Here is a 20,157-nt window from a genome sequence, read left to right as displayed (position 1 = left end):
GATTCAATGCTGATGATGCAGTGCTACTTTCAAATACCGGCCAAGAGGTTCGTAGACCAGTGCAGAGTTTTGCTGATGTCTGTCAGCATCGTGCCTTGAGAGCAAGTGTAGAATAGAGTAAAGTGATGGTAATCGAGAGAGGTGACTCCGAGTGTGAAGTTACAGTGAATGGAGAGAGACTGGAATTGGTGGGAGAGTTTAAATGCTTGGGTACAGTGACAGAAAAGAGAGAAAAATGTGCAAAAGAGGTGGAAAGTAGAGTAACACAGGGAAGGAAGGTAGCTGGTGCCACGAAGGGCTTGATGAGAAACAGAGACTTGAGTGTTGCAGCTGTGCGAGGCTTACTTGAAGGAGTGTTAGTGCTAACTTTAACATATGGATGTGAGACTATGGTGTACTTTAACATATGGATGTGAGACTATGGTGTACTTTAACATATGGATGTGAGACTATGGTGTAGCATGAAAATGAAAAGTCAGGAGTGAGAGCAGTGAAGATGGGACTGCTAAGGAATGTATGTGGAGTACAGGGAGTGGATAGGATACAGAATAATGTGATTTGTGAAAGATGTGGAGTGAGGAAGTCTGTTTACACTGGAATTGAAGAGAGTATACTGAGATAGTACGGTCATATGAAGAGAATGGATGATAACAGAGTGATAAAAAGGTATATCTGAATGAATTTTAAGGAGTGAGAAGGTGGGGTAGGCCAAGGAGAAGGTGGAGGGATATGGTGGACGAGTGTGTTAGTAAGAGAGGTATGGTAGTCGGTGAGGATAGGGGACCAACAAAAAATCAAGTTGGCTGGATGAATGTTAGGAGAAGTGCATGATCAGGGATTTGGCACCTCTTTTTAACGTGACAGCATTTGGATTAACTTTGTCAGATACGTTTATGTGAAGCTACAGAATGTGGTGAAAGTTTTTGGCGTATCAGATTGAGCCAGGATCCCAGGGGGTTGAATGATGAATGAATGGAAGCATGGCCCATTGAATGGGACAAACTTGGGCTGTCTGGACATTGCTGCACCTCACCCTACCCTAGTGTGGTAAAGGAGTTCCGGATGGTGATGATGATGATGATCTGGTCTTTTGTTTCTCAAAAGTGCCATTTCTTCCACTGGGAATTCACTAGCGCTCGCTACTCATATACATTAATTTTACAGCTACAAGAATTGTGACATTTCTCATATACAGTAAAAATTTCATCAGAAAAAAAGAGAGGAAGAGAGAGAGAGAGAGTGGCAATAATTAAACCCTATAATCATTTGTCACAGTGCCTCTTTCCAGATTATAGCATTTTGATAAGAGAAAGACTCTTGGCTTTCTCTTAAAGGATTCAACGGAGGAGAGTTGTCTCATGGACAACGGCTATCAGTTATATAACCTAGGGGTTCTATACACAAAAGAACGATCATAGAAAGATGAATAGTTAATGGCTCCAGGTTCGTCAAGACACAAAGAATCATCTTCACAAGAGTACGTAACATCGCACCTAGGCGTGTTGATCGGAAGTAATTAAATTGGGATGGAAGAAAAAGGGATTCTGGAAGTAATTAAATAGATGGATAAAAAATAAGTACCAAACAAGTAGCTTATTACAGAGAGAGGAAAAGAAAAAGAAATAATATGAGGGTCAGATGGGTAGATAGTGTACTCAGTGAAAGAAAATAAGGGTCAGAGGGATAGAAAATGAGAGAAAATAGGGCAAAGCAGGTATATAATGAGAGGTCTTTTATAGCACCTGTCATAACCATGATGAGTTATCCTGTTCACAGATAATAGTTCCCACTGCATGGAGACATCATATTCTTCATTGTCTTCATTCCCTTAGTCTGCATGGTAACATAGGTGTTTTTGCTCAAATTTTTTCTCCCGCTGAACCTTCCATGTCTGTCTAGTAGCCCAGCAGCTCTGTGCCCTTCCCCAACAAAAGTGTCCCCCAGGGCTTCATCCTAAGTACCACCCTTTTTCTTATAGCTATAAATAGCACTTGTGTTTTCTCTACCCCCTTCTGTTTTGGCCTCACTCTATGTTGATTTTCTTATTTACACTGCAGATCCAGACTTGCCTCATCACCAGTCCCCTCTCCAGTCCACCATTGGTACTGCCTCAACATCAACTGCAACTCATGGTTTTCATTTTCCTGCCTATAAGCTCTGTGCAGTACTGGTTACCCATTCACGAGCTGTACTGCAGTCTTCTCTTTGCCTGTATAACACCTCTTCCATAATGCTACTTAACCACTTTTCTTGTATCATTTTTTATTCCCGATTAAGTTGGAATGTGTATGTTTCTTCCCTTAAGTCTTCTACTCTTTATTGTCTTTGCTGGCAGCAAACATGTCTCATCTTTCATGGGATGCTGATCGTGTCACACTTCTATGTCATCCCGCTGTCCTTATTCTCTCTAAAATTGATTATTGTTGCCAAGTCTGTTCTTCGGCCTTGACTTGCACTCCTTCAAAACTATATTCACTTTGTCGTATTGCTCTTCATTTAGCTATAGGTACTTTTCATTCAACTCCCGCTGCAAGTCTTTGTGCTGAATCAAGCATTCGCCACCCTTTCTCATTATCATTCTCTTTTCACCATTGGGTCCCATGTGCGTATCTTTCAGTTCCCTACAAATAAGTTACTGTGCAATCCCAGCCTTCTTCAGTGCTCTTTTCACTGATCTCCCATCCCCTTCTGTTTCCCCGTTGGCACCCCACCCTCCCTCAGTCTGTTGATTTCATCTTTCCTCCCTTTCTCCCTCTTCATCCAGTGTCCTTCTCACTTTGGCTTCTACCTTTTTTCTCCCTTGTTCTGAATCTCTTCTTCCCTCAGATACTCTTTGCTCCCTTTTTCTTGAACACATGGCCTGTCACTCTTCTGCCATATATAACTGTACTGATGGCTTGAAATTTTATCATGGTGTCAGGTTTGCTGTTATGTTCCCGACTCTTTCCAAAGTAGTCTTCCTTTCATTGCAAGTACAGTGCCCTCGCACAGTGAATGAGTTTATGGGCGGCAGACAAGCTTGTTCACTGTGAACAACATATCTTTTTGGAAAAATAGCAAATGGGTGGCACCGCTCCCTCAAAGTCCACTTTTTGAGTCATAGAGATGTACTAAAGGGCACATTTCAAACACATACAGTACGATATATAAAATATAAAACATATAGTTATTTACCTTAAATGGTGCAGATGCCAGTCCTGCTTGGCTTGAATACAAGTGGTTCCGAGGCAGGGAGATATACTCATACTTAGGGTGTCCCCGCCACATGACTTTCCACTCCTTCGTTCCCGTCACCGGTCTCACCTTCATCACCCAACTGAACCACATCCCCACGTGTCTCTGCCTCAATCACCTCTCCCATAAAAACTTCAGAGTCCAAAGATAACACCACTGACATTGCATCATCATCGCCTTCCCCAGGAAGTGTAGCAGACGAAGTAGAGGCAACTGGCTCCCGTTGTTCATGAGTTAGGTAGTAGAGTGTGATGAGTGTTTTTCTTCTGTTGACTTCCATATTGTGCCTTTCATTGTAATAACGAAAAGTAGTTACTACTCCACTGAGCACTTCCGGTGTTCCAAGTCAGCTGGTTTCATTTGCCTTGACCTCTTCTCAGAACATCCACTGCCGCTAGAATTTTACTGATCTTCGTCATAGGCAAATCTTCGTCCTAAATTGGATTCTGCTCAACAGGTTGCTCAGATCTAGTCTCTTGTGGAGCATATACTAAGGGGGGTGGTTTGTTCAATATGAGAGATGGCAGTTATGGCCTACTGTTTCCCAAGATTTCGTTCACTCGGGGCTCAACTTGTTCCTTGTGGTTTTGTGGACCCGATTATCCCCTGCTCATTCACTAAGCGAATTGTTTACTCTGAATTTGTTCTCTGTGCGAGGGCACTGTATTCTCACAGCAGAACTGTATGCTATTGCTTTTGCCCTGGAGTCGCTTCCCAAATTCTCTTCCTCTACCTTTATTTTCTCTGATTCTCATATTGCACTCAGTTCCTTACACACGTCATCTTACTCATATCGTCTGATCACCCTGACTTAGGAGTGGCTGTTCTGTCCTTCCATTTGGAAAACTCAGTTTGCATCTGCTGGGTCCCTAGCCATATTTGCAACCGTAATGAACAAGTTGACTCGGTGGCACATCTGGCTACTCTTTCCTCTAGGTTCATTCTCCACACCATTCCTGTTCGATTGTTTTTTTTTTTTCTAATCTGTCTTTTTCATAATCATTCTCAATCGTCATGGAACCTGCATGAATGCGACAAATTCAGTTCTTCCCTGACACACATCAACCCACTTTGGCTGTCGATGGGAGACTATCCCTGCTTGTCTTCACTTAGGTCATACCTGCCTCACTCATGGTCATTTAATGAGTCATGACCCTCAACCACTCTGTTTCCATTGTAACTGGCCTGTTACTAGCTGTCAACTTTTTCTTGATTGCTCATATACACTTGAACACTGTCTTAACTTTTGCACCTTCTTTGCTTACTGTGCTGTCCCCCACTGCTTCCTGATTTCCTTGGTGACTATCCCATTATTTCTGTTTTAATATTACCATTTTTGTTATTGCTCTTCACATCTTACATTTAATTTAATTATTTCTCCTCGCCCTTCTTCCTTAGTGCCATGTAGCCCAGTTATGGCTTGGTGCTAGTTCTTCATTATCCTTTCCTTCCCTCCACTGCTCTACCAAAACTACCATACTATGTTGTTGATCAAACCTAGTCTGTCAGGCTGAGGAGACCCATCAGCTGCAGCAAGCAACCATCCTTGCATGGCTCACCTGTCCGGTTAACTGATGTTCCCTTGCGGTTTACAGTGAGGCACAGGAAAAAGTGTGGAGGTTTGCTTCCTGAATGGATGCTAGAAGAGTGATAAAAAGTGACAGGGAAAAATGGGGGACTTAGGATGAGAGGAGGGCAGACAAAGAAATTGAATGGTAAAAGTGAAAAGTAGGCGGCATTACATAAAGTGAGTGGATGATGGGTGCCCCCACCTACCACCGACCACACTGTACTCATCTTTTAATTACCCAAATGTTTAATGAGGTGCTAGTGGTATGTTGTAACACCTCACATACTGAATGAGATGTTGATGATGTGTTATATGTTGCAGGTCTGGGTGAGGGTGGAGGTGGGAGCAGTGGTGACCTGAGCAGTGGTCCAGCCTCACTAGGGTCAGGTGATGAGGGGTCAGGGGCATCACTGGGTGGATCCCAGACCTCCCTTACTGGACCCGATCGCTCACGTCGCGCTCACATGTGGCAGACTGCGCCTGTTGTTGATTGGACCAAGGAGCAAGTATGTCAAGCAGCCTTACTGTCACCTATCTATCACCAGATGCCTTGATCCCAGAGTGGGTACCTCTATTAGATTGTTTCCATGTCACCCTGTCCCGCACCATCAGAGTGCTCTCTCTCCACCATACACCACCCTCATTCATACTGTACCCCTCTACTCCATCCATTTACCTCATCCTCAGTTTCCCACTCCCCCTCACACCTTGTTCATCTCCCCCCCCCTCCCCCCCAATATATTGTATGGAAAAAGAATCAAAAGTTAGAAGCCTGCAAGACTTTTTCCTCAAGGGGGGGGGGGGGGGGATCAAGAGCCATTTTGATGCCTGGACACATCGCATATAAAGGATTGAAGGTCATAGGCAGAGGGAAATACTGACATAGGAAGGCAGTTCCAGAGCTGACCTCCTGCATACATGGAAGACAAGGAGTGTCAGCTAACTCCTGCATTAAAAAGTTGGACAGAAAAGGCTGAGAGTTTGCTGCCAGATGGGTGCACAACACACCGTCTTATTTGGCTTGTGTCTGGTGGTCTAGTGGATACAATGCCCCAGTTGGAGATATTGCTAAGAGGTGATAGCAGTTTTTGCCAGATCCAGGGGCCAGCCTAGAAATGCCACTGGCAATGAGTTATACTGAGGGACCAGTTTGAAATCAACCCTTAACAATCTCCCCACACACTGACCCAACCCCAAGAGCCTGTAGAAGACTTACATGTATTTTTGTAGGACTTCCCAAGACTATGCCTAGGGACTTAAGTCATATACATAAAGATTTTAGGTTGAAAATCTGTACAGATATTTCAGTATTTACAAGAAATTAAATTCATGAATTGTCCTCTTTAGGTCCACTTTGAGGTTTCTCTTCCTTAATACTGTTAAAAATTGCAGGGTGTATTAATAAATATTCTTAAGTTGAACATTTTATTACCTAATATTTTGGTGTACAGTGATCTTAAGTTAAACATTTTATTACCTGATATTCTTTGTGAATGTCTAGTCAAGTTCATAGTGGTCCTTTTATATCCTTTTTGGGTTAAGAGGCTGGAGGGTCTGGCAGTAAACAGCTTGGCTATTCTAGTGTGATCATGTAGTGCCATCAAGGGAAGTGGGTTGGTCACCTACCTTTAATTTACTAGATTACACTAGCATAGTGCCCTTGGCTACCTACTCATAGAAAGGGGTAATGTAGGATTGGCAGTTGTTTTAACATCTTGTTGTTTTTTCCACTCACACTTAACCCTTTAATCCAAGGATCGTATCATTTTTGAAGACTCCAGCATGCTTATATGTGTCATCCTTGGTCACGTAATGGCGGCTGTCCACGCTGCTCGATCTCTGGCAACCTCCCTATTCAGTCCCTTATCCCTGACGTCACATTCTGTGACATCCCAGGTCTTTTTCAGTCTGCTGCTCACAACCCTACCCCCTGACAGTCACACTTCTTACTTTTTGCACCCAACTGTCATCATCCTCTCCACATGCCCAAACCATCTTAGTCTGTTTCTTCTCACCACAGCACCATTACACTCTAATCCCAGCATTCCTTTCAACTTTTCAATCGTAAATCTAGCTCCCCCACCCCCAGGTCTCACCTTCAAGGACACACTACACATCCATCTGCTCACTGTTGAGCCTATGATTATCCTTTTCTTTCACTGCCCAGGTCTCAATACCATACAGCAATACACCTAACACATGCCATATACAAGATCCCTCAGCACAGAGGGATAGCCCTCAGTGTCAGCTCCCTAAACTTCCTCCAACTACTCGTTACCCTAGCTACAGCTCCAGCCCCACCTCCAGCACATAGCATACCCCACAGAACTTTCTTTTTTTTATTTTTTCTTGGAGGGTACAGTTTGTGTGCTTCCAGCCCTTGTTTCCTTCTTTGCCTTCACACACACACACACACACACACACACAGCAAATGGTCCTGATGAAATTTCATGTTGGGTGCTACATGAATGTGCAAAGGAGTTAAGTACACCATTATCTTTAATTTTCAAGGTATCCTTGGGACAAGGTAAACTACCTGATATTTGGAAGAAAGCAAACTTTGTTCCCTTATTCAAGAAAGGGAATAGACTAAATCCACTCAACTACCGACTAGTATCACTAACCAGTGTTGTAAGCAAGGTATTAGAAAAGCTGATAAGAAAAGTTTGGGTAAATCATCTAGAAGAACACAATATGATAACAGAAAGACAGTTTGGTTTCAGAAAGGGAAAATCATGTGTTACTAATTTGTTGAGCTACTATGACAGAGTAACAGAAACATTACAGAACAGAGAAGGATGGGTGGACAGTATCTATTTAGATTTCAAGAAAACATTTGACAGAGTACTGTACCAAAGACTTTTATGGAAACTGTACCATCAAGGAGGAATCCGAGGCAAACTGTATTGTTGGATGCAAGATTTTCTCCCAAAAAAAAAAAAAAGCAATGAGAACAGTACTAAGGGAAAATATACTTAGCATAGAGGGAAGTGACTAGTGGAGTTCCACAGGGCTCAGTGCTGGCACCAATTATGTTTCTAGTGTATATAAATGATATAGACAGTAACATTGGGAACGAAAGCTACTTAAATGTTAGCTGATGATGCTACTAGGTGCCGTGAAGAGTTTTTATGATGGTAGTGAGGCATGTGTAAGGATAAATGGGCATCTAAGTGAATGGTCACGATCAGTATGGGTGTGCGACAAGGTTGTGTAATGACCCCATGGTTGTTCAGTCAGTATATATATATATATATATATATATACATATATATATATATATATATATATACATATATATATAGATATATATATATATATATATATATATGGATGGGATGATGAGAGAAGTGAAAACACAAGTAATGGAGAGAGGGATCGTGTTGGTAATGAATGGTGATGGATGGAATATCTCAAATTTGTTGTATGCTGATGATGCAGTGCTACTTGCAAATACCGGACAAGAGGTTGGTAGACTAGTGCAGTTTTGCTGATGTCTGTGAGCACTGTGCCTTGAGAGTATCCATCCATCCATCATCCAATCCTACATTGCCCCATGAGGAGCATAGGAGCCCGGGGCTAGGCAGTTGGTCCTGACATTTAAGATGAGAGTGACCAGCCTCACTCATCCCTGAGTGGCATTACATGAGCAGTCAACCCCAACCACCCCTTGGATATAAACCTTCACCGGCTCAATCCGATTGGAGCTCAATAATTACCCACCAAACCACCAGGTGCCAAAATTTGGTTATATGGTTACCACCCAGCATAGTAAATGGTTTCCTGGTGTACAGGGAACCATATGGTTTGTCACTCAGTGTAGAGTCTCCCACAGGCAGAAGGAAAGGAAAGAATGAAGGAAAGAAAGACAATGTAGAAAAGAATAAAATGATGGTTATTGAGAGAGAAGGTGACTTCCAGTGTGATGTTACAGTGAATGGAGAGAGACTGGAATTGGTGAGAGAATTCAAATACCTGGGAACAGTGATAAAAAAGAGAGGAAAATGTGCAACAGAAGTGGAAAGTAAAGTGACACAAGGAATGAAAGTTGCTGGTGCTATGAGGGGCTTGATAAGAAACAGAGGCTTGCACGTTGCAGCTGCACAAGGCTTACGTGAAGGAGTGTTAGTGCCAACTTTAAGATACAGATGTGAGACTATGGTGTGACATGAACATGAAAAGTCACTTGTAATAGCAGTGGAGATGGGACTACTGAGGAATGTATGTGGAGTACAGAGAGTGGACAGGATACGAAATAATGTGATTCGTGAAAGATGCAGTGAGGAAGTTTGTGGACACCACAATCGGAGAGAGTGTACCGAGATGATTTGGTCATATGGAGAGAATTGATAATAATAAAATGGTGAAAAAGGTATATATGAGCAAATCTGAAGGAGGGAGGAGGCATGGTAGGCCAAGAAGATGGAGAGATATGGCAGATGAGTGTGTGAGGAAGTATGGAAGTTGGTGAGGCCAAGGGACTAACAAGAGATTGAGCTGGCTAGATGAATTTTTTACGGAGAAGTGCATGACCAGGGATTTGGCACCTCTTTTTAATGAGACAATGCTCGGATTGACTGTCAGATGGGTATATGTGAAGCTACAACACATGGTGAAATTTTTTGTGGCATATCTGATGGAGCCAGGATATCAAGGGCTTGAATGACGAGTGAATGGAAGCATGGCCCATTGAATTGGGCAAACTTGGGTTGTCTGGACGTTTCAATTCCTCACCCTAGTAGGAAAGGAGGTCCAGATGATGATGACTTAATAATAATAATGTTGCATTGAGTTAATCAGCCTCTTTGATCATAATGATGTGTTTTCAGGTGGGTCAGTGGCTTGTGGTGCAGGGACTGGAAGGCTGTGTGAACAGGTTCCTGGAGGTTGGCATGACTGGTCCGCGCCTTCTCAACCTCGACCTCCGCGACCTCAAGTCTCTCCACCTCCCACCCGATGATCGCACCAGACTCAAGCGCAAGGTCATTTATTGTCTTTCATGTGTGTGTGTGTGTGTATTTACACAGTGGCCGTACATCCAGCATGCATTGCTTTAGTTCTGATTGCCTCAAGTACAGTAAACACTCAGTATTAAGAAAAAAAAAAAAAATGGTATGGAAAACTTTAATTAGTACAGTTTGCACACTCATCTTAAATGACAGGACCAACTGCCTAGTCCCGGGCTCCTACGCTTCTCATGGGGCAGTGTAGGATTGGACAATGGATGGATGGATGCTGCCACTAATGTGCAAGAAATCAGGTTTGTTGAGGGGTGGGTGAGTTTCCATTATTCTGTGAAGTTGAGAGGTGCCACCCCCAATGAAAACATGCATTGGCTGGGAGAGGTGACATCACTGACCTTCAGTCTCCTTGTTCTTGCCAATGTGCTAACACCATAATGTTGTGTTGGATCCCCCCCAAGCTGCCCATATTCATCCTGCCAAATTACAGTTTTGTGTGTCTGCCTATCATTGTTTACAACATTCAAGGGAATCTTGTGCCATAAGTTAAATTCTTGTCTGAATTAATCATTTTTCCCTATAAGGTTAATTATTTGTCCAGTATGGAATTAGTCCAGTACAGGAGGCCACTGACATGGCTGGGAAGCTCCACTGCCTGGTTCAGCAAATGCCCTTCAGCTCACTTCATATCCCCGGAAAAAGGATGGTGGACAGTAGGAGGTGGCATCGTCAGCCTGCAATCTTGCTACTGGGTGTTCACTCAGATGGACCTGGGGTTACTGCTACTGTACAACTGCTATATATTTGTAACTTTATCATTTATTTTTTCTTGATGACACCTGTCCACATTGAATTCCATTTGCCATTTACTCCATTCATGAAGTTTATTTAATTCTTCTTGTAGCTGTCTACAAGACTCTGTTAGTAATTTTCCTTTGTATTTTTGCATCATCAGGAAACATTTAAGTACCTTTCATTTCCAATGTTACTGTCTGTGTCATTTATAAACACTAAAAACATACTTGGTGCCAGCACTGAGCCCTGTGGAACTCCGCTAGTCACATCCCTCCATGATGAGTAATTTCCCCTTTAGTACTGTTCTCATTTCCCTTTTTCTGAGAAAATCTTGCATCCAACAGTACAGGTTGCCCTGGATTCCTCCTTGATGGTACAGTTTCCATAAGTCTTTGGTGCAGTACTTTGTTAAATGCTTTCTTTAAATCAAGATAGATACTGTCCACCCATCCTTCTCTTTTCTGTAATATTTCTGCAACTCTATCATAGTAGCTTAATAGATTAGTAACACATGATTTTCCCTTTCTGAAACCAGTCTGCCCTTCTGGTATCATATTGTGTTCTTCTAGATGGTTTACCCAAACTTTTCTTACCAGCTTTTCCAGTATGTTACTTACAACACTGGTTAGTGATACTGGTCGGTAGTTGAGTGGATTTTGTCTGTTCCCTTTCGTGGATAAGGGAACAATGTTTGCTTTCTTCCAAATAGGTAATTTACCCTGACCCAAGGATTCCTTGAATAATAAATATATTGGTCTGCATAACTCTTTTGCACACTCATGTAGCACCCAACATGAAATTTTGTCAAGACCATTTGCTTTTCCTGTGTGTGTGTGTGTGTGTGTGTGTGCAAAGCAGAGCACCCAACGCATGAGGCCTGAGGTGGCCATGGTTAATGTTTTGGTTTTACTGTCAACGTCATATTGCATTAATTTCCTGCTGCGGCGTGTTGATGGTTATATAATGTCCTTTTTACATATCCTAGTGTTCTATGTTTGTATTTGTAGTAGGACCTAGAGTGTTAAGTGTGAAGTCAGCTTGAGATGTAACTGCTAGTTAAGAATGACAGATGAGGGGGGTAGAGGTATGGGGGAGGGTTGGGAGCTGGGGTAGAAGCGGGTGGAGCTTGTTTATTCCCCCCCCCCCTCTTCCCTGGGTATACAGGGGTAGTAAGGGGGGGGACCTAAGCAGAAATAAGTGATCGTGAGTGTACATTTTAGATTATTATATTCCAGGTGTTACATTTTAGTTTAATCGATTGTAAAGTGAAGTAAATAAGTGCAGTACTTTTAGTAATTGACTGTTGCCCCACCTCCATTTCCAAAACCAAGCTGCCAAACCAGCGAGAGCTCTTCGCACAGACATCCACCAATTTAAGAAATGAAATGCTCCGAATTATTTTCTGTTGTTTATTTGTGTTGCTTTATACATGATAATAGCCTACACTGTTGATTTGTGTTCAGAGATTCACATATGGTACAGTACTTCCCCAACTCTATCTGTCTAGCCTAACCTAGCCTAGCCTAGGCTATGCAACCTCCTATCCTGGCCTAGCCTATGACATGCACTGAATTGTTTTTACCGTTTATTTTTAATGCCTTAAAATGCATCTTTAGTTTAGTGGTAATAAAGAAGTAATCATATATAGTAATTTGCTACTTGTGGGAGGCAAGTCCCCCCCCCCCCCCGTTAGTCGGAAAATCTGGTAAGTTGAATCCTAGAGCCCCATATAGTTTAACTTATGAAGGGTTTACTGTAATATAAGCAAATGTAAGTACTATAAATTGAAGTAAATCATAAAAGCAAGTAATGCAAGGAAAATAACGTAAGAAATGTGTGATTTACCGTAACTAATGTGACTGTGCAGCACGAGTGTTTATAGTGCCTCTAAGTGCCTCATTCTAATATAATGTATGAAAAAAAATAAATGTGAAAATACATAAAACTGGCACAAAACCCCAACTTCCCATCATCATAGTTTCGACTGTGGCCACATTACGTAAACCAGGTTGCATTTTCATGCTACAAGCACTACTTGCATCCATCTGCTCCACACCAAATTGGACTGTCTATCCACATCAGCTGCTGACGATATCTGAAAGTAGCCATCCAACGCAAATCTTGGTGTGCTGGACCAAAGCACCTGTTTTCAGGTGGAAAACAGTCAAAGTGAGCACTTCTACTATCCACCCATCATCCAATCCTACATTGCCCCATGAGGAGCGTAGGAGCCCGGGGCTAGGCAGTTGGTCCCGACATTTAAGATGAGAGTGATCACTGGGCATATTTTTACACTTTCCCAGGTCTATTCATGTGGGGTGGGGGATGAAAATGGCCTGCATTGTGGGTCACACAGCCTCCCAAACCCTCAGTACTGAGGGCCAAAAAAGTCGACAAAGGTTCCGGCAAGGAAAGGGTTATATATATATATATTATATTTAAAAAAGAGGTATGTTGTAGACCAGTTTGAATCATCACCAAAGGTTCCCCCTGAGGCTAGGGAACAGCTGGAGGGCCTGGATGATCATTCCAGGTCCTCAGGAGAAGATAAAGATAGATGGGGAGAGTGAAATGTTGAAATCAGGGGAGAAAGAAGTGGTGAGACCAAGGGAGGGCAATGTGGTACAGTTGATGGAGAGCATGGCAATTTGACAGTGGGGCAGCGTACGGGTGTGCCAGGCAGCGATGAAGACAAGACAGATGTGATGGAGGTAGGCTAGGTGATGCAGGACGTTGCATTTGCACACCACTTGTTGGTAGCCTTGGTTCCTTGTTGCTGGTGGCAAGGAAGAAGTGATCTGCTGTGATACCTTCTTAGTGGTCAGGAGCTCCCTGTGTGGCCTCAAGTGTTGTTCGATGTTGTGCATCGACACGTCACTCCCTGCCGGGTTTGAATTCTTGTCCCGTATGAATGAAATTCCCTTGTCCATTATTGCAAGGAACCCCTTCAAGATCTTGATGCTGAGAACACGAAGGGGCTTGTCCCCACCACTGTGCTTGCCACCTTCCAGCATCTCCACTACTTGTTCCTTTATCTTAGCGAGCTCCTCTGTAGGGAGTTGCACTGTGTGGCTGTCCATGATCTCTTGCATATCTTTGTCAACCTCTTCAAATCCCACCTCATGTGAGAGGTCAAAGATGTCACAACAGATGTTCTCCACTGCCAGGAACCTTGTGAAGGAGCACACACATTCTGGCCATAATTTACACCTGATGGGATTCATTGTGCTTGACTGCACCTCCTCCCATGCCACTGTGAAGTTGTTGATGGCACGCTTGATGCTATAGTTCATCCAGAATCTCCACACTGCATCACTTACGCCAGAGTCACTCACCCTCACCATTTGCCCCATGATACAGCGGAGGTTGTAGGTCTTGAATGTGGCGATGACACCCTGATGTATTGGCTGCAGCTGTGATGTGTTGGGTGCAGGTAGACCCCTATGATATTATCCACCCAGTCCTCCAGTTCCTCAGGGTCTCTTGGGGCATTGTCAAACCAGCAAAAGGAAACAGTTGGCAAGAATGCTTCAGCCGGCATAGTTATGCAGGCACGGGGGATAGGTATCCTGCCATGTAAGAGCAGCAGAATGCAGTGGTCAGCCATGCCCTGGAGTTACTCCTCCAGATAACCCCGAGGTTCTCCTTCATAAACACTGCCAGCACTTGGGGGCTTAATCAGTAATACACGAGGAGTGGTTTGAGCATCGGGTCTCCCTCTGCATTCACACCAAGGAAGAGGGTAAGGCGGTCCTTGGCTGCCATAAACCCTGGCGCACATCATTCTTCCTTGCTTATGCATGTCAACCGGGAGGCATGTTTCCAAAACAGGCTTGTTTTGTCAAAGTTGAGGACTTGTTCTGAAGAGTATCTCCTTTCTTCTGTGATTGTTTTCAGCTTTACAGGGAAGGCCTCAGCTGCTACATGGTCAGCACTAACAGCCTCACCATGGTCACATGTCAAAGGACAGCACAGGCCTTAAACCATTCAAACCAACCCATGCTGGCCTTGAACTCCTCCTTGGGTTCCATACCTTGCTTATCCTTGAAATCCTTCCACAGATTGAACCTTTGTGCATATTAACCTTTGGTAAAGAGGGTGCTTCGCACAGTTCATTTCATTAACCCGCAAAGCTAGGAGATTCTCCATTTCCTCCATTATAGGCTCCCTTTTTCTGTCTGGTTAGTTGTTTAGCAGTCAGGGCAGGTAAGTTCTTCGATACTGCTAGTACAGCATCTTATTTCTTTATCATCGTAGAGACCAAGGACTGGGGCAGCTTTAGGGCTTTGTCAATCTTGTTTGCTCTGTGCCCCTCCTTGTGACGCTTAAAAATGTCTAATTTCACAGTAAGGGAAAGGCTACACATTGGCCTTTTAGCCTTGCCCTTAGCAACATCTGCAGCACCACTCTTTCCACTGAGATTAGCACCAGACATAATTTCAAAGATGCAAGTTTCACTTAATTCACAAAGTTCCCTCTCGTCTGACTCGCACAGAGCACTATTCATTGCATGCTTGCACTGTTATATGGTGACCTCAATGGCATTTTGGTGAGCTTACCCAAGCGAGAAGGTTAGGTAGCCTGGCAAATACGAAGGTGACCACAGGCATGGGACATGTTAACAATTGGGTGAGTGATACCAAGTCTTCAAAGGGGTGACATGAAGGAGGCTGCCTGCACAGAGGCCTGAGATGGGGGTTCTGCACTTGTAAACACTGGGCAGGTGTTAGGTCAAATGTTTACCTTTCAGCTTCCATGCATCACTGCATCCGCACAAGATTTTCATAGGCCGCCGTCTTAAATATAAATTCACAATAATTCTGCCATTGTTATTCTGAAAATGGGTCTAATTTTCATTGTTATAGTGATTTACCACATTGCAAATGTACTTATATACCACCTCCATTTTCAGTAGCATATTACTCCACACACACCACTGGTACAGTGTATCCTCACCACCACCACAAAATTCTTTAACCTGTAGGATTTTGTTCTTGTTCTACTTCACAGTCTGAATGGTCAGTTCATTATCATGAAAAAAAATTTGCTGTCAGTCACTCATTCTTTAGCAGTGAGCAGCCTCAGTATCCTTTCTTGTCTAAACTTGGTGAAACTCATCATGCCTGTCACTAGCAGGTCCACTGGCAGGTTGTGTGGGAGTAGTCAATGCCATCACACAGATAAATTACTCTCAGACACAAGCACAACATGGCAATTGCACAGGATATAGACATGTGAGGCAGCAGGTCAAGGCCACTTGGAGACAGGTCAAGGAGGAAACACAGTGTGCATGAATGAGGTTGGGGGGGGGGGTAGGAAACAAAGTGCATATGCATGGTCCCCATGTTAGTGTGTGTCACCCCCCCTCCCCAAGGCAGGTGTCACCTCAGGAATTTTATTGTGCAAAAATGCAATCTTTCAACACTGCTCGTTTTAGGGTCAAGATTTATAGCACCATTCAAAATGTGTTTCATGCAAATGAGATCTGCATATGACTCAGGGCACATCGTATATCATTTTCATTTTACATTTTACAGACATCTACCAGTACTGTAGTAGGAAGACAAACACTTTATCTTCACTTTTCCTCACTAACATTTAGCATAATTTTTATGTCCCACAGGTGAAGGAACTTCGGTTAGCAGTTGAGAAGGAACGAAAGCAAGCTGAGAAGGAGAAGAAGGAGAGGGAGAAGCTACAGAAGAAGGCAGAAAAGTTAGCAGAGAAAGCAGAGAGGAAGAAGAAGTAAACTTGGGCCCAATTCAACATGAGTGTGACTTTGTAGTGTTCAAACGACAATACTTAACACCTCATTTCAGAGTTACTGTGATTTCTATATTTTCACAAGTGGTCTATTGCCCTCTAAAGTACAAGGATGGACAGGCAGATGGTTGGAAGTAATGGCTTGCTTACCACTGCAACTGCAGACCTCATACAGCAGTCCTTGTTATATGCTTCCCCCCCCCCCCCTTTTTTTTTTTTTTTTTTTTTTTTTTTTTAATACAATCCATGGTAAGTTAAAGAAAAATTGCCTTGTATACTGTAATACTACTTGTGAAGCTCATTTGCCAGTTCCTCCTCATGTACAGTGCCAGTTTTTTTTTTTTTTTTTTTTAAGTTGACATTTTGGAAAACATCACCAGCATATAATAAGGACTTGTACTGCTGATCTGCTACCTATGTTTCCCTCTTGCTTCAGTGTCTTCCGTACAGAGTCCATGACCAGCGTGGCGGTGAGTGAGTTAGCCGATCACACTCATATCTTGAACCCCCACACGCCTGAGACTGTATTCATAAAAATTCCTTTGCTAAAGTTGATTGTTGAAGCATTTATTTTCACAGAAAATGAAACTGATTATTTGTTTACATATTATCTTCACTTGCATAGCTAACAATCACTTCACAACCAAACTGTAGCTTTGTACTGTAAATATTGAAATATATGAGTGTTTATACTTTTACCTTTACTAATACTGTACAACTACCAGAAACTATAATAAGGCAGAAATATATCACCAAGCAAAAGTATTCCTGATAATTAACTGAAATGAAGATTAGCTTATGGAAGAAATTAGCAAAGGTTTTATGAATACGGTCCCTGGGTTGGTTACTGTGTGTTGGAAATATGGCAGGCTTCCATGACTGAATTAGCTGATGCACGTATATATCTTGCACTTTAATAAGGACCTTCAAGTAACACAGAAAGTGCATGGAAAATTGAGAACAAGCTCCTATTAAAGTCAGCTGATACATTCACAACTTAAACCTCACGGATCGTAAAGTAAAATGGTGAGAGATTGCTTGGATACTTAAGAACAAGCCTCCATAAACTAAATGATGCATTCACACATCTCCCTCTTGCAAAGACAATATGTGGAATAGTGGTTGCAAAAGTTCAAAATTAAAAGGTCATACCTACTGTATAACAGTGAGATGTTGGCTGAGCACTTCCACACATCTCTACTATCAAGACACCATTGGAGTGATGATCCTAGGTGTGTTCGACTTGAAGGATAAGTAGTGATTGAATCAGTGAAGCACTTACGTACATCTTGCACAACAGACCGAAAAGATGGGTGAAGTTTCCTTGTGTATTCATCAGCTGGAGACAAAGTGTGGGTGGACACAGCTGAACACACACACTGATAATTGACGTGTTCCAATACTCTCGCTCCTGACTGTGCAATTATTTATGTCTAGATGTTGCTGCAATTTTGTAAGCTATGTACCCAGCCTGTCTGTTTGGAGTTTTCACAATATAAGCTGTGGTAGGCAGGAAATTCTTACCTAGCAAAAAGATCTCTTACTTTTCCCCTTGACTTCAGCACAGGATTGGATTTTATGTTGCCAAATGTATCCTATATTGTATATCTGTACTCCCAGACCTGCTGCTACCATCAGTGAACCAAGGACTGATATAGTAAAGTAAGGTGTGTGTGTGTGTGTGTGTTTTTCTCCAACAATGAAAGAAAACTTTGACCAGTAAGAACAGACAAAGTATAGTTCACTGGCTGGTAGAGAACCTTGATACTGACAGTATTCAGTGATGCTAAAGCTAAACCTCACCTCTCCAAGTATGTCCCATTATCCAGTCCTGTGTTTTATCTTGTTTTACGCATGCCCTCATTGGGTATCAAGTCCAGGAAATCCAAATTTAAAGCAGATTTTGGCAGACTCATCAGTTGTGTCTCTGGTCATGATTTTTTACGTTAGGTGCCATTGCAATAATATTATGCTTTAATAATGATTTGAAGTATAAATGATTAGTAAGAGCAGCTTTAAAACTTATTTAAAAGTCCTAGGAATATGTATAGTCTTCAGAGAATCTTTATAAGCTATGTATGATCTTCCAGAGGCGTGAGGCAGTAATTTTTTTTTTTTTTCTCCCCCCCCCCCCTTTCCCCTTGATCCCCACTAGCATCATCTGTCGTCTACCTCCTCATGTTAGACTGACAGACTGATTGTCCTGGCACTTTGTTTGTGATGTCAGTGTTGCCTTGATAACTAAGTTTTTCATTTGAAAAGTGAGAGTTGCTTTTCCTCTCACATTCGTCTATTAGCGATACAGGTACTTTTTGTGATGCCTTACTTTTTGCCTTTATTACTCTCTTGATATTTTGTTTCCCCTATTTTTTCCCCCCCTAATTTGCACGTTTGTGCTCAAATATTCCTCCTCTTACTCTGAAATCTTGCTTTTCATCTATTCCCATATGTTTATCAAAAGTCACAGATAACCTACCAGGACCTTAATTTCACCAACTTATTCCATTTTATCCTGGTGGCCTGAGTGCATCTATCAGCAATTATAATTCCTTTTGTCCTGATCCACTTCAAATCCTCATACTTGTAACTAGTAGTACATACAGTACATTATCTTTGTGATGCTTGTTGTTTATTTTTTTATTAAATGTATTACTGGTTTTATATAGACATTAGATGGAAAGAAATTACTGTCTCACTGCCTGACCCATTCAGGCTGGTATTTTTAACAGCTCGTATTTAAATAACTGTATAATGCATCTGTATTCTGTATCACCAGTACAGTATTACTTTTTAATGAAATGTCACCCTTTTTTTTATGGGAAATTTTAGATTCAGCAGATCTTAGCAGTCTTTTAAGCCTAATTTGACCAAATTACTATGATGGCTACTCATTTGCAAATCCCAATGGGGAAATAAAACTTGTAAATCCCGAGTGCTTGATTCACAACTCATTTTTATCTCATTGTCTGTGGAGTCCAGCTTGAAGAACTCCTGCAATTGCTTAAGCAACTTAAAAAAAAAAAAAAAGAGAGAGAGAGAAAGTCATATACAGTTTGCCATAATTATCTAACCCATGTCACTTGTGTATGATTATTAAACCCCCAATAATTTGTACAGTATGAAGAAATCTGTAAATGTATATATACAGTTCAGTATGTTTACAACAGTGCAGTATTTTTGATGCTGAGGGTGGAATACGGCATGGGATGATGACAATGATGAAAAGATGGGAAGTAACATTTATGTAACCTAGTAATGGGAAGTAATGTTTATGTAACCTAGTAAAGTGAGAGCCGTACCAAAAATGCAAAGGCCGAATTACCATACGGGTCACATTTCCAAACCAAAGTGAACTCCTGAGCCATACTAAATCTAACAACACAGAGCTAGGTACTGTATTCCCCTTACTTATGAAACCTGTCTTTATGCTGATCCTGCTGTTCTTTCTTTTTGATCAAATTTTAACACATCCCCAATAATACATTGATCTGATGTAACTTATTACTGTATGTGGCCTGTCTGGATCAGCTGATGTATTTTGCTGTCATTTCAAAAACAATGTAAACTGGAACAAGTGATAAAACTAAAATTTTAGTGAAAGACAGGGAATGTGAAATGCGGTTGACACGAGTGTAAAGATAATGATGATTGAGGAAAACTGTTGACAGTACAACCAGTAGAGGTTGGAGGAAAGATCATTTGTGTGTTATAAAGAATAGGGAGGACTCGAATGTACCTGGTGGGAGGTGCAAGAGTACAGTAATCACAAGTATGACTATTACCACAAGCAGGGAGAACATTAATGTAGACACTCATAGCCTAAAAGAAATTTGT

General features: G+C 42.1%; 1 protein-coding gene across 1 annotated transcript in view; it reads left to right on the top strand.

Annotated features, from left to right (window-relative positions):
- Spn (protein phosphatase 1 regulatory subunit spinophilin) overlaps positions 1-16,509 on the top strand; it is a 159,383-nt gene extending 142,874 nt beyond the window's left edge. The window contains exons 24-26 of the mRNA XM_080276511.1: positions 5,126-5,310; positions 9,634-9,786; positions 16,184-16,509. Coding sequence (XP_080132637.1) covers positions 5,126-5,310; positions 9,634-9,786; positions 16,184-16,309 — 464 coding nt within the window. The 3' untranslated portion in view covers positions 16,310-16,509. The remainder of the gene's footprint in view (positions 1-5,125; positions 5,311-9,633; positions 9,787-16,183) is intronic.
- Positions 16,510-20,157: the final 3,648 nt, after the last annotated feature.

Source organism: Coenobita brevimanus, chromosome 65, assembly GCF_032717465.1.
Source record: "Coenobita brevimanus isolate Jiangsu-jjx chromosome 65, ASM3271746v2, whole genome shotgun sequence".
Classification (NCBI taxonomy): Eukaryota; Metazoa; Arthropoda; class Malacostraca; order Decapoda; family Coenobitidae; genus Coenobita; species Coenobita brevimanus.
The sequence above is the reverse complement of the archived record's forward strand: the minus strand, read 5'-3'. Positions and strand labels throughout refer to the sequence as shown.